Source organism: Cydia fagiglandana, chromosome 18, assembly GCF_963556715.1.
Source record: "Cydia fagiglandana chromosome 18, ilCydFagi1.1, whole genome shotgun sequence".
NCBI lineage: Eukaryota > Metazoa > Arthropoda > Insecta > Lepidoptera > Tortricidae > Cydia > Cydia fagiglandana.
The window spans coordinates 11,560,268-11,576,277 of record NC_085949.1 but is presented as its reverse complement, the minus strand read 5'-3'; the positions used below and the strand labels follow the sequence as shown (position 1 = coordinate 11,576,277).

The window sequence follows — 16,010 nt, the reverse complement described above, 5'->3', positions numbered from 1 at the left end:
ACACGGCTCCGATCGCTCCCTTAATTCCCTGGCGCGAGGTGGCGCGACTCGAGAGCGTGTGCTCTCTCATCTCCTTAATTCGTCCTTCGCCGCAGCCCCCGACGGGCGGCGGGCGGGGGCGGCCTCCCCTCTTCGTTAACCCGGGCTGCCCCCCTTATTTATGCCCGGCGCGTGGGGCGGGAGGGTCGGCCGGGGGCGCTCTATCGACGTCCATGTACGCTGCGTCCGTGTGCTGGTGAATTAAGAGCGAGTCGGCTTTCATTTTGCTAAAGCTTCCAAGCTCGTGTGCTCGCCTTTCAGGCGCCCCACGTCGGTGTGCGCGCCTCCACCCAACCCACATTAGACTTTACGCCGCAGCGATAAGGTTTTAAGCCGCTCGCTCCACCCCCGCTTTCAGTGTTTTATAACTTCAGAGAAGGCGAGGAGGCGGTGGAGTTTTTGTGAGTGGAAGGACTTTTTTGACGTACGTTTTTTATGTTTTACTCGGTTAGGGTTCGCTAAGATAACGACGTCTCACAGAGGGTGAAAAGCGTTCTAGCAGGAGAGACATGTTTGCTGCATTGCTGTTTGAAAAAAAGAGCATGTTTACTTAGCTCTCTGATAATAAGCATATATGTTTTCTAATAGATATCTCTTTAATTATGTACAGCTGAAACAAGAGTAGGTACTTACCAAAAATATAGAATTCTAGACAGTAGAAGAAAAGATAGAGCAAGTTCTAAGTTTGTTAGCAAAAGCGGGGGTGAGTGGGGGCTAAGTCTACGCACAGCGTCTTCAGAGAAAGTGAAATTTAGCACAAGTTCGGAGAAATATAACACTGCCGCTGCCTCCCCCGCCTCCAGACTTGAGGGTGGCAGCGAACGTGGCTTATAACAATTAAATTTATTCGCTCGCAGGCTTTCTATTTGATACCTACAACAAAAAGTTTGTGTCTAAACTTCGGCAAAATACTTAGTACATATTTAGTTAGGCTCGGTCGGATGGTTTTAGACTCTTAGTAGAAAAAGAATGGCTGCGCTCTCTAATCACGCCAATAAAGCTCACCAGGGAAGCATGGCATATTAACGTACCGGGGCGGAGCACGTATAGGTACCTTAATTCGATGCTAGACTATACAAGAGTTAGTGCTTGCGACGTCTCATGTGGCGGGACGTTTCAGACGGTTGAACGACCTTTGTTAAGGTGTCGTTTTCGGGCAGGTTATTTAGTACGGGCGTGGGGGCAGGCGGGGTGAAACTGGGTCACTCCGGGCCAGCCACCCACCAATTACGTACACGCTCGTTACCGGACACGCGTTTTTCAATCACATACATATTTAATTGGGCATCACGATGCTGAAAATGTGTTTCAAATGCCATGTTTTACAGGCTCGGTATTCAAATTACGTTTTAGGTTATGTCTGCTCCGCTTTGGGATTTAGAGTTAACGTTTGTGTCTGAGTACTTTTATTCTGAGCTTTGTACTTTTTCACCCTTGGATAGATGTAGTGCAGATTCACGTAAGAGTAAGGGCAATGTTGACAATGATATCCCCTCGAGTCAATGACTCCGCATTCCAGCAAACTTCAATCACGCTATACATCTCCGAGTTCCGGAACTTCTTACAAGACGGAACGTGAGCCCTAACTTGTTGCATGGATGCACCGGGGGTGGGGGCGGGCGGCCGTCTTCATAGTGAATGGGCGCGAGATGTCGTGGCCACGTGCTCGTATGGAGATCCACCATTGATAACGCGGGTTATCGCCCAACGGCCGTCGAGCCCAGGCACCTGCGAATATCGTACACGGATCGTGATGGTCTGGATACGAGTGTAGCATTCTGTATGAGGTTAAGTCTCCTTCCTCGCTAGACACTTGGTTTAAAAATAAGTACTTATTAGTCTCGCTATTTATAGGTATATTTGTATGCCTGAATGTAACACAGTTCAGTATAGGTACTAGGCTATTACATTATCGTATTTTTTATTAACGAATAAAATCATTAAAAATAACTACTGGAAACATGTTTTAGTAAGTACTAGTGACGCTAGCGACGAGGTTGGTAGATTATACACCTATACACCCTGCTCAAGAATCACTGTATTGATAGGTGAACCCCGCATGAATCCGTTCAGTAGTTTTTGAGTTTGTCGCGAACAAACACACAAACAGACAGACGCGGCGGGGGACTTTGTTTTATAAGTAGTGATTTGGTTATCAGCATTATATCTTGTCAATGCTTATTTAGAAACCTTTGTACAACTTGTCCTTTTGAAATGACGGCACAGATTTACGTTTCGTAGCAGTTGCGAAAGCTTAGAAAATACGTGTCCCTTTTCATAGAGTCATAAAGCAAGTCGTAGCGGAGCAATTAGCAGCGGTCGTAGCAAGTGCAGCCTTGACACTGACCGCCCTAATGTCGCACCGGGCATGCAAACCATCTTCATCGGACAACAATAATAGTTGTGAACGGTGAATGAACACATTAGCGCTCGGCGCCGGCGGCGGGCCCGCAGAGTCATTACGCGCCCCCATTAATCACTGCAACAATCGGCCGATATCTCGCTATTTACAAACGCGGGAGCACGTGCTCGCGCTCGTACTACGCCGAGTGTATTGACCCATTTAGATAGCTCGACCTTCGCGCGGCCATTGTGTGCGAAAAACATAAAAATAAGTTTTATTGCGGCGTCGTTATGCGTATCGCCGCGGCCCGTCACGCCGCGCGCCCGACAGCTGATCGCTACGTGACATTTTTATTTTATTCGCTCTCTTCCGGGGATTCTCCGAGATACGTGCCGGTGACGTCATAATCTGCTCGCGTACGCCCGCGGCCCTGATTTATTATCTTAAAAGCCAGCGGTAGCGGTGTAAACTTCCACCCCGACCGCGCACTCGTGTGATTTATGCCTCGCCCGTCCGCAATGTCAGTGTTAATCGCAGTGCCTTGAACCGGTTCATGCGACACACGTTATGTCGCCTCGGCACCTAATCAATCGCTAACTGCACTGCCCATTTATCGACACGATAGCTCGCTCGAGCCGAGTTAGTTCCTCATGTTACGGAAATTCTCGCAACGCGGCTCATAGATTCCGAGAACTTCTCGGTATTCGAACCGAGGTTTATGCAGGCACCTTGCGCGAAAAACTCTATAAAGTTTTATAGAGGTGAATGTTGGTATTGATCAGGGATGTGTGGATCTGACGGAGGCGGCCGACATTCCACGCGGCGCGCTCAGGCGAAGGCGGTTCGGGGAAGCGTGCGTCATCTCATCTCGCGTTCTACCGACAAAAACTACAATTTTCCCTTTCAATGCATTGAGTGGTCGCAAGTCGGTGATCATAAAATAAAAGCGCATAACGCCGACCGCGCACGCGTCCGCGCACTGTAAACAATGCGTTTCGGGAATTCCCTCTTTTTTGTGTGCACATTCCTGAGGGATTCCTTTTGTTTGCTTTTCTACGCTTTATTTGTTCCACTTGTCCGTCGTCACCTTGAAACCCTTTGAACGCGTATAGCGGTAAACAAATAGATCAGTAGCGCAACATTATATGAACAGAAAAAACGTACTCGCTCATCCAAATACAACGAACTGTCTACCAAGAATAAACAAGCAAAAAGTTACTACGATCGTGATGTCGCTGTTATGAATATGTAGATACAAATGTTTACTTGTGTCTAGGTCATATTTCGGACGAAGTTTAGCTAATCTAACTCTGTACATAGAACCATAAAACAAATATTACGCCTTGAGTTTAAGCATCTTCTGTTACTTCAATAACTTCAGTTAAGTATCTAGAATCTAGATGAGCTATTTATTTATAAGTATAAAACAAACATATGTATGTATAAAAGTCTGCTTATTATCGAAAGAATTAAAGAAGTCCCCCGTCCGGGCAGTAAGTGGCCAGAGGCGTGAAATAAAAAGCTCTACGGCTCGCACGAAGCTGCGCGAGCGGCGGGCCACCAAACAGGATGTGGGACTGGTTCTGAGGCACACAGGCGCAGCGCCGCGCGTGCGCATGGCACACAGGCGCGCGCGGCCTCGCCGCGCCGCTCACGGAAATGTGCGTGCCATGCCGCGCTCAGGGTTTCTGCTTGCTGTTGCTCACTTACTCTGTTCTCTCAGGGCTGGGCTCTTTGGTTTCGTAATGTAGCGTTGTAACCGGGGCTTTTTGGTGCGCCGTATGACCCACAAATTGTTCATGTGGCGATGTTCTATTAGGTTCGATAATTATGTGTGTAAGATATATTTTTATTCAGACAAAAGTTACTTGCAAGTGCGCTGCTTTTTGAGTTGAATGAAATAAGGTGCATGTTCTTTTCTTACCTTCATTTAAGTTCATTATATCATACGTGTAGATTTGCTTTAGGAAGAACAAATGAAAATTCCAATCTCAAGGCAATGCAATTGTGACTGTCGACTCTAAGCAATAAGGTTCGTTATCGCACGTCTCGATTTCTCAGATCGTCTGGCATTTCGTAGCCGTGCCGCAGCAAAAACCCGCATTGGAGTTTATTAAAAGTTTCCTAACTTAAAGAGTCTATAAAACCAAGCGGACAATAATACTTGTTTTTACTGAATCTTCCATCATCCGGCTACTAGAAACAGACACTAGACTAGTCGAGAAGTGTCTAGTTTAATTGATGAGGTTTCAATTGGGCTGAACTGCCAGTAAAGTGGTAACTCGAGCTCACTCGCTGACTGCTCTACTAAATTTTGTAAGATTTCTTCACTCTACACCTACATAATAAAGTTTAAAAACGTGTCAGTGCATAATACATTTTATCAAATCAAATATAAATTGGTAGCGGATTTTGAACTATGTTAGAACGAAATAAATGTCAAATTATTTACTGTACAAAAATTTTGAGGGGTTACAGGTTTAGCATTAAGAAAAACTTTTTGAGGAGTATTTTTAGTGCATAACTGAGGCAGGTTTCGCTTAATAAATATCGAACAACATAGCGATACCTATTTATTTACGACTATATCGAAAATTTAAGGTTACTAATACATTTTTTTTTCTAGTCTATTTTGAGTGTCCCACAGCTGGGCACAGGGCTCACCCCTTAATGTCCAAGACTCCCGATTTGGTGTTTCCTCCGGCCACTTGTTCAGGAAGCTGTAAGCTGTACATTATTATGTTGGAAATATAAAATTGTTATAAACAAGAATCAATTCCTTTTTAACCATTTTGGAGTAGTCATTGGAAACTCTTAAGAGATTTGATCAGATGCGTAATTTGCGTAAATCAATGATTATTGCAGCCAAAGATGAACCATTTCTCGGCTCGCTAGCGGCTCCTTTTATGGCCTGATAAATGCAAATAATTCTCGCCAGTAATTAGACGTAGCTCGCCGTCATCTAGATAGCCTTATCGGTGTTCTAGGTTGATCTGGGTTTGAAGGATGCGAGTGCAAAGCCTTTATAAGGACGGTCTGATTATTGTTTAGTCTAATTACCTATTTCTCCTCGATCCTCTTTCAATTAGGGTATATAAGTTACTTATTATTTAATAATTTGAAGAAATTTTAAGGTTGGTCCATACTTGGGATGGATAAAAAATTGGATTGGGACTTGATTTAATTTGACGCGAAAAAATTACGTACTTACTTATCTCCCAATAATTATAGGTAGAGGTTCATTCTTGTTTGTTGATTAAGTCCATTTTTTTACTCCAATTTGGTAAAACTAAAAAAATATATTTACAATTGAATTGGCGTTAAAAATGGTGAATAATGGTTGTAAAAAAAGACAAGAAAAAACATCTGGCTAAGAAATAAGGTCATATAAAAGCAGCTGCATTAGCTTTTTCAAATCTCATAAAAGGGCACCTGTAGCCAAAGTGCGTGCATCTCGAGCAGGTCCATAACAAGCCCTGTGAATGAAACCGCCCTGGCTAAGTATGCCCAACGCTTACTGAAAACGCTAACTATCGTAACTATGACCTCGAGGCCTCTTTCAACTATAACTAAGTAAGGTCAACATTATACTGGCTGGCTCAAGGCGAATGCAAAAGCGATTGAAACACCAGCCCTCCGCTATTGTGGACGTTAATGGTTAATCGGTCATTCCGATCGCTGCGTCCGATTTCGATATTGCGGAATAAACATTCTTCACGGTTAATGCGATTTTATGAATGAACGCCGGATAAAGGGCTGCGATTGTTCGATGATATTACAATTAAAACTCCAGTCGCGGCTACAACTCTGAACGGAGCGCGCGCAGTACAGAAATATGGATGACCTAAATTCCATTTTAAATTATCTGTGGCGCGTTTTATAAAGTTTAATAAGAAATGTAAGGTCGGATGCAAAGCGCTGTAACCCCTCGATCAGCGCCACGCGAGCTGGTTTCACCCCACAGCTCTACCCCATTTTATAGAGTTGGTTATAATACGACGCGCGTAGGTAGCCGAGTGTAGCGCTAGATAGAGCGGCCGTTGCGATGCGATGTTATTAACCGCGCGCGTGTGTGTGTGCGCGCACACTAGCGACTCCCCCGCCCGTGCGCTGTGAGGCAATGCCAGCCGACCCGCCATCTATTCTGTCTCTACAATGCCATAGAAAGTCTCCGTTCGACTGTGGCCCGACTCGCCTCGCCGAACTTTTCCTACCTTCTCACAGATTACCGCCCCGCTGTGGACATACCGCACGACCAATCAAATTTTAGCTGGACGGTGGAATTCTTTATGGCAGTAATTTTAAATAAGCAGTAACTCCTCGCTTCTACGCTATTGCCAACGGTACGGTTATAAAACGCCGCATATCCGAGACTAGCGATAAAATAAACGTCAGACGTTTCCAAGTTTCTAGCGGAGAGAACGAGCGACGCGCTGCGCATCAGAAAAAGAACTTTACGACAAGATTAGAAAGAGCGGACGGAGCGGCAACGGCGCGCAGCCGCGTTCCAGGGGCACGGAGCGGCAACGTCGCGCGCCAACGTCATTTACTAAATTTATTTTCATGAGCGCCAACTGCCAGCGCTGGCAATGCGATGACACTGCGGGCTCGAGCGCCGAGCGCGTGATACCGCGAATAAACTCCGTGGAATTATGTAGATATTCTATTTCTGCATATTGAAACTTGTAGTGGTCGGTCATATTTTTACGGCTAACAGGGTCGCTCGGAGCGCACAATAGAGCGGTTCGCTTGCGATAAAGGGGTGACGCAAAGCAGGCAAGCGACCGAGTTAATGATTATTCGCAGCGTTGCGATGAGTGGCCGCTGAGTCAGCCGCTGCCGGCGCCGCCTAGCACTGCTTTGTCCCGCATTCCTCACCCCACTTCGCTGCGCGCTCCAGCTAAACTTTCAGCTCTGACACGATTCACCTAGCAGGAAAAAAAATCTATATATTAACACGAACTATAAATGGTATAATATTGTCGGTTTGTTTTCGCTCGGGACTCTACACCTTTCGCCTGTCATCAGATGTTTGCAAGCTAAATACGTCTAGGTAATATATGAGAGGGCTGCGAAGGCGCGTGTGGCACCTCGTAATTGTCGCGCAGGTGCCGAAGCATCTGCCGCCTCCTGGACTTTGACTTTTACCAAGTCGCTTATTTATTCGCCACAGTCGACAATACCGCGGCCGTGCGAGGTGTTCATCGACTCGAAACACAGCGTTGTTCCCCTCAGGCTGTTAGCTAAACTAGAAATGTATACGACGCACTAATAAGTACCATTACTGCGTCGCCGTCGCTCGCCTGTCGTTATGAGCTGCAGCTGCTATGATACTTGCCAGTATTTCAAGTTTCAAATGCAGACAATTATACGTCGGCTTATCCTTTTCGCTAGATACTTAAGCGTTTATAACTTTAACTAGAATTAAAATAAACGCTGATTCAGCTTAATTATAAATTTTATAGCATCTCAGTAAACATAATGCAACCGATTTAATACTTAAGAACCATTAAACAGGTTTAAATAAATATTATATCCTGCGCCACTAGCATTAACTGAAACGAATCTATATTATTTACAGTTTCTTCCAAAATAGATCAGGAAAATAGACATTAAATTTATAATATAAACCCGACGAACATATACCCTTAGCCAGTTGAATAAGAATAGTTTAACACTAGAAAAGAGTTCATTAAATACATAGTTCCCTTTTGTAAGAAATATTCTGCAGAAAAGAATGCGTTGTACTGCAGTCGGGTAAGGCCGGGTACCTGGCCGGCTGTAGGGGCCCGTACCCCAAAAAAAACGAGAAGGGTCGCAGCACAATGCGGGACCCCAGGTACCCGGTACCCAACCGTATACCGCTCTTCTGTCCCATGCATTTTTAACAACGTGTATTCTTGCTTTTAGAATAGAGAATATTTCGGTGGAAGAACTTTTGCGAAATGAATTGAGGATTTGATCAACTCTTTGAATAAATTATTATCTGTGTAATTATTGACTTTTTGAAGTTTTACTGAAAGTTGTGTATGTCGTATTTTAACTCCTATATATACCTAGTTATATTGTTGCGGATTATATTATTTTTTATGATTGCAAGTATTTATGGTATGGTAGAGTCAGTATTTGACACTACAAAGTCTCGTTGTTTTTTTTATATTATTGATATAATCTTCATCACATAGTACGATACTGAAATCTTCCTCCATTATTCTACATAATTATTATAAAACGACTCTATTGAATACTATTTTTAATACTTAATTCTTGAGTAATTTGAGAAAATTGAGTTAGAATTGTATTAGGAAATTAGAAATAGTTTCTATTAGTTTAATAACTGTATTCCCAGTTCCTGAAAGTCGTAATTGTTGATTGCCTAGGCACTTTGCATTCTCGTATCCCATGCGGTAATAAACGCTATTGGTAATAATTTCTCATGGCTCGAGCGGTGCGAGCGCCGGAGCAGGTTACGGTACTTTCCACGGCGCGTGGGCCGCGGCCGCGATCGCTGCTCCACTACTCACTGAACCAAATTCTTCACTCGTCTTTTGTTTATATTCGAACATTGTTCTATACTCTAATCAATTGTCAACTGATTAATCCGAGCTTTATCTCTTTTGAGTTGTTGATGGAATAAATTTTTGAGTCACCTTCATACAGCTACAACTCCATGATTTGAACAATGCCACGAATAGTCGGTTCGCGTTAGGTGACCTCGCGCCGACCTCGGTCCGCTCTTAGCGTAACTTTAGTTGGTGTTTTATGTTTTGTACCTCAATGTTTGCCTTTGGTGTTGCAGGGCTCGGGCGGCGGGTGCGGCGCCAAGCGGCGCGGCGGCTCCCCGTGCGAGGGCGGCGGCAAGGTCGCGCGCTGGGAGGACTCGATAGCGAGGCTAGAGGCGGTGGCCGCCGGCGCCGGCGGCGGGGACTGCTGGCGGGAAGACGAGGAGCGGCGCGCGTGCCGCCGGCGCTGGTGCGGCGGCTGGTGCGGCGCGCACGACACCATCCGCGCCGAGAACGGCAAGTCCTACCTCGAGCTGGGCGGCGCCGCAGCGCGCGCCTGCTGCGACGGCCGCGCGGCCGGCCGATGCGCCTCCCGGCGCTGCTACCGGGAGCGGCGGCTCAAGATGATGAACCTGTGCGCGCTCAAGCTGGCGCGATTCCGCCAGACGGCGGACCCCTCGCTGCGGCGGTCGGTGCTCGTGTGCAACACGTTGCGAGGCATCGAACGCGAGATGGAGCGCGAGAGCGCCGAGGAGGCGCCCTTCGAGCCGGCGTGCGTGCCCGGCGGCGCCGCCCGCTGCGAGCTCCTGGGCGCGCGGGACCCGGCCGCCGGGCGCGCGACGCCCTTCCCCTCCCCGCCGCCGCCGGACCGCGACTCGGGCTACGGCGACGAGGAGCAGCGCACCATCGACTGGGGCTCGGTGCTGAGCCTGTCGTCCCGGTCGGCGCTCGACCCCCCCGAGGACGCGTGGCCGGACGACTGGGGCTGGAGCGAGGACAGCTTCGTGCGGCTGCTGGTGCCCACGAGTTAGTGCACGGCGCGCGGGCAGGACGCGCCCGCGCCCCCCTGAGCTGTGATACGGCCGCGCGCGCGGCGGCGGCGGCCACGGCGCGCGCCGCCAGGTGAGGCGACGCCGCGCGGCTGCCGCGCGCCGCTGCGGCCGCGCGGCTCTTCTAGTCGGTCCAGCCGGTCCGGCGTCGCACGGCGCCGGCCCCGTGCCCGGCGCTCGGCGCCCGGCTCCTCTTCACGAAGCGACGCCGACGCGACGCATACACGCAGTCAGTAGTTAGTATTATATAATTGCAAAAGGGAAGGTGCTAGCTTCGGACGTGACGCAGGACTTAAATGCGAGCCGAGTTATTTTTGATAGTTTTATTTCTTTAAGTGAATTCCAAACCGAAACTGAAGTGACTTAGCTAATGACGTTATGATCGTTTAAATTAAAACTCGGGTGTTTAAATTTTTTGTTGAAATTATTGTGTAATTATTAGGTAAAATGCTATATTTATTATTTCGTTGAAAGGGTAAAGTAATAGGTTGAAATTATTTCTGTCTTGATATTTTCAATGATGCATCCGTACAACGAGCGTGACTGAGTTCTGTTATGTTTGTTATAAGGGCACATCCGCGCGCGGGAGAGAATCCTCCCCTGACTTCCGTACATGTTGATGACGCTACGCACTAGGTACCTCCTTGAGCCCAGATCCGTCGCAGCCCCCGGCTCGCTAGTCCGACCCCGGAGGCCTCTCTCCCGCGCGCCGCGCCCTGTGTGGTGTGGACATGTGCCGAACGCGAGTAATACGCTAGAACTGCTGACGTATGCGACGATTGGCTACATTTACTGAGACGAACAAATCTTATATAAGTATGTACTTAAAACTGCTGGACTTACATCAGTATCGCATCCACAGTTTCTTGTGACAGCAACTGGGTGTCAATTAAATAGCCTTACCAGCTGAGAATTGTGAAAATTACGCTTCAGCAGGATCGCGCATTACCTAATTGGAACTGACCCCTTACGTGAGCTGGCGGTGAACAGGACACCTTGTTTTTATACTCACGACAATCCTTAAATCGGAATTGCATAACATAAAGCTCTGTCCATACTTCGAGCGCCCTCTAGTGAACGATCGTTTACTTAAGATCGGCAAACAAACTATGTAGTAACGTTCTCATCGAATAAGTGACCATAAGTATTAACTATTTTAAACATTGAAAAACAGTTCCTATTTCTCCATAACTATAACATAGATAAAAGTAATCGGACGATCTACACGCAGAACTAAAAGTGATTTAATTTTAGTGTCAAACCATCGTTTGCTAGGGGGCGCCCGATTATAAAGTAGACATTCATTGGTAATAGACAATGTAGAATTCAGAGGAAAAGACACAGAAATAGACGCGCGCATCGGTATTATTGGATAATTCAATGTTACAATAGGAGAGCAACCCGTCTCTCATGTTCGGATGGTGCCTGCGCCGGCGCCGGCTCCGCTGACAATGTGAGCCCGGCCGGCACAGGAACATAGGCTCTCCCTATGGTAACTAATCGCATTAGCAAGTCCAGCTGTCCTGTTCTATTAAAAGCTGACAAGATTACAACGCAATGTTATGCGAAATTTTACCACTACCTAGACAAAATATCTGATGTAATTCATTATCATTATTTAATAGAATCAGGATGCAGCTAACGTGCGTCGAGAGCAGAGGCTAAAGAGGTGCTGCGTGGATTAGTGGTCGTTTAACTTGTTTGGAGACGTTCTGTGCTAAAGTGAACAAATATATAATGAAATGCACAAAACTGTAAACGGAATTAGTGAATGTCGAGCACACTTCTCGCGGCACCACCCCTGCCCTCGGCACGGACCCGGACTGAACGGACCAAGATACCCAACACAACATAAATAGAGCAAAGTACAAATTTCAATAGAGTAAAATGCATTTAGTGCCCCGGCGCGTGTTGTCCACCGTTGTCAATTACTCAAATATTTGAATTGTGATTCGGTAGGTAATGAGAGAAAACTCTATGTTCTTAAATTTAGTGTACATAATATACGGAGTTGGGCATTAGGCGCGCGACGCGGCCGTTGTATATAGGTGTAAAGTAATAATTTAATGATCGACGCGGATGGCCACCGGCCCGCGGAGTGTTGTAACATACCACCTCCTATTCTGTCCAGTACATCTTCTCTACCGCTACACTTTATCTAATAAGATGTCACAAATTGCCAGTACAGATGTGAACAATATTCTAGATATAAACGGGTTCTGAACCCTGGATGCACTGGATAATTTCATGTTCAGCTCAAACTGTATTATTTTTGAGTTTACTTTTAAATGATATTTTGTTAAACGTGTCCGTATGGTTGTGATGGTTTACTTAAGTAAGTTAACTTGGCGGCGAACTGCCATGTTCTGACCTATGCCTAATATTTATGGACTACGCAGAGTATGTATAAGGAATTCTGAACTTTATGTATTTGTGTCGCATGTACTTGTACTATTTTGGAAGGTACTTAATAAATAGTCATCTGGAATATGTTTCTCTTGACCATAATTTTGTAATCATGTTTTAACAATCATTTTACAGACTGTGTTACAGGCATCAGACGATTTGGTACTCCCAATAAATGTAACAGTACGAACTACCATGTCATCCTGTCATTTTCATGAAAATAGTCACCAATATTGTATACATCTAATTGTTAAGTATTGTGAAAATGATGCTCAATGCAAAGAAATGCTTTTGTTGTACTTTTCCTGTTTACCAAGTTAAGAGTTGCGTCAGGGGCACAACGTCATCAGAATACAGCAGAAAATGTGAAGGCATAGCCTCTAGAATACTCATAGCTCCAACTGTTTGAGACTGGCACTCAAGTCTTCCTCAGTGAGCCTGCTATGGTCAGTCTTATCGACACTTAATATCTATCGATACTTTAGTGTTTTTGGATATCGATTTGAAAGAGACATGTCGAGGAGGAGAGTGACCCTAGAGGGCCCGCAGCCGAGCCCGCCTTGTGCCCTGGACGCGACTGTTTATTCTCATTTGCCATAAGCCGAGCGCCGCGAGCGCATCGGGTACCTAGTTGTGACTCAGCAATAATTGTTATATGACGTTGACGATCGTACTTCTCGTGTCTTCTCTTCCTTGCGAATATTTCAAAGAAATCTTCGCAACATCATACGTAATATAAATACACGTGAATGTGGATCCTTAGCGTTTTTCATTGCCATTGGTTACCAAAAATGACAGGATTTTTTATTGAGACGTTTGTGTATAGATATTTTAGAAAGAATACTCCCATTAGAGAATTGTGAAACCGATTTGAATTAACTGATATTGCACATCGAATTGTTGAATCGTTCCTCAAGTTGAGAGTTGTTCAAAACGCGTTTCGCGGGTTGTCTAATGTATGATATATAATTGTAATATATTATTGTTTAAGCTGTTGTGTCGGAAATAACAAGAACAGGAATAATTTTGTGAAACAATGGCACAAAGAATGAACATAAAAATTATATATATTATAAAAACAGAAATGTCGCTATAAGAGCAATTTTTATAATAAATATTTACTGTTGAAGAACCTCCGAGTTTTATTCAGCTGTCAGCGGCGAGCGCCGCCCGGAGCACTATATTGATCAAATAACGAATTAACGAAACGCGTGTGAATGTTTCCTATAAAAAAAATCATTCCATTTAATCCACTGGTTTTTAGTAACTGTTTTCATGAGAATGATGGAAAATAAACCCAACCACTGTGCAGTTATTTTAAACTCTTGTTTCCTACTTTTGCATACGAATATATACAGTAGGCCCTTTTGTTGTATTAAATATCATATGAGAATATGAGACTTTTTAGACGCGCTTACCAAATGATTGTCTCATTCAGACCAACATGAGTGAAAGAAGCGACATGATTACTATTTAGCTATCGCAAGTGGTCGCAATGTTGATGAGAAAATAATACCATAGAAAGTATAGGTACCCGTAACATGGATAACATGGACTCAGCCAACCAGATCTGAATAAGGGACTGGTCATACTAAAAGAGTGGGACAGAGCGTAGTCAAAATTACTATAGGGCAGAAGTTTAAATCAAAGGATTCATCCAGGATTATTTTATGTACAGTCAAGGAATTTCAATTCCGACCCATTTCGTACTTTGTCACAGTGACAATCAATATGAAAGCCGCTAGAGACCTCATACGGTTGTCACTGTGACAAAGTACGAAATGGGTCGGAATTTAAATTCCTTGACTGTACCTATAGAAATTGATTTAATTTTAGGAGATTACCTTTAGATGCTACAAAATTGTAAATGACAAAAAAAAGCAGGTTTAGATACACACAGAAAAATTTCAACGGTAGCCTGGAAAACTCTTCAGCAGTAAGTATATATTTACATTTTAAATTACAGTAAGCGGGTAGGTATTACTGGTCCAAACTGGGTGCCATTTTTTTTTCTTTGACAACAGTATCTCTATTCTCTATCATTCAAGCTCCAGAAGTAGAAGTGGGATTTGACCTACCAAAATAGCGCCAAACAACGCACAGTACATGGCGCTGTCCTTTAGCTCATGTTATTAGTGTAATGAGAACCCTAAATTAGTAACAAATAACTGCAATTAAAGGTCCTGCACTATCCTATCAGCAGCAATCGATATGATTTTCACGAATGAGAGGGCTAAGAAAGTAGTCACTAAACAGGTACATTTTAAGTTACAAAAATACTTATTTGGCAAATGAATATTATTATATAATAATTAGGTATTAGCAGCGGCACAAAAGCAAAGAACAATGCATCCCACGCTCCACGAGGCGTCATCCTATCTATTCTCGAAACCTTTTTCATTTTGCGAAGATGTCCAGTACAAATCGCTCCTAGCTTCCTAAAAATGTATACGGTTGCAGAGACCTAACTTATACTGGTTGTTCATTAAAGAAGGTTTTGTGAGTAGATTAAGCGTGTGAGACAGGCCAACCCCGCTGGTGAGATCATGAAATACCTATAGCGATTGTTTTATCAGAAGAATCACGCTACTGGCTGTTATTTTATTGATGTTTACGTACACGAGCGATTTTAAATAACGAGCGAAGCTAGGGGCTCTGATGAGCTGGTTTTTGAATTTCGATCGCTCGATTTCGTCATTCGATAATCAATGGAAACGGCGAAATGCAGATTTTTGAAATACGAGCGATAGAAATTTGGAGATAGTGGTATTGACCACTCGATTTCAATTCTATTAGAATTTAAATGCCTAGTAGTGGAGATATTATTGAACGAAATACACGATAGCGAACTGTCGAAATTCAAAAATCGGCTCCCTGGGCTAGCTTTGTGAACAGTAGGTAGTTTTTGAATGGTTATTGAGGAGTAGGTAAGTACCTAGCTAGTCTTCGGAAGTGAAACAGCCCGGATTTATGTACCGCAGTTTGGCATCTGTGGTTTTTGTCTCGTAATTATAAAAGTAAATTGAAATGTAAATGATTGTAGCACCATTTGGTAAGACATCACACACCGTATAATCTTATATTAACAATAGATAGTTGCAATTAAATCGGTCAAGCTGTTTTGAAGATAACAGAAACATTCGTATGCATGCACCATACATACATACGTCACATAATAATTAGTTTAAATGGATATGCCGTTTCAATTCCGTCAGGGGTAAATATAACTGACGCGCCCTAAAAGGCTCTAGCTCTAAATATAGAAGCTTATGTGACTTATGTCAGATATTTTTAGCCTCTAGTCAGAAAGCTATATGTGACATGTAAGTACGTACGGCATAAAAACAGCAAATCTCAAATATAAAAAAAATACTGCGTGGCTGAAGTGTAATGTCGGCTATTGAACTAAGTGGTTAAATAAACAAATAATCACTACTTTGAAAAATCTCGTATCTTACACTACTACTCAAAGTTGAAAGGCAATAACTCTGTATGCATCTCATACATAGATACCACATATTTCTTTTGATTGACAAAACAAGATACGATTTTTTATGGAAGTAGTGCCGAAATATTGCAAATAAAACAAAACTATTAAAATAACTATAATATGTTTTAAAAGACATGAACACTATCAAAGGTCTACAGACCCTAGAATCTACAGACTAA

At 44.1% G+C, this 16,010-nt stretch overlaps 1 protein-coding gene across 1 annotated transcript in view; it reads left to right on the top strand.

Moving 5' to 3' along the window:
* Nucleotides 1-13,473, top strand: part of LOC134673161 (uncharacterized) — a 30,179-nt gene extending 16,706 nt beyond the window's left edge. The window contains exon 2 of the mRNA XM_063531107.1: nt 9,183-13,473. Within this exon, the coding sequence (XP_063387177.1) occupies nt 9,183-9,917 (735 nt within the window). The 3' untranslated portion in view covers nt 9,918-13,473. The remainder of the gene's footprint in view (nt 1-9,182) is intronic.
* The last annotated feature ends 2,537 nt before the right edge of the window (nt 13,474-16,010 follow it).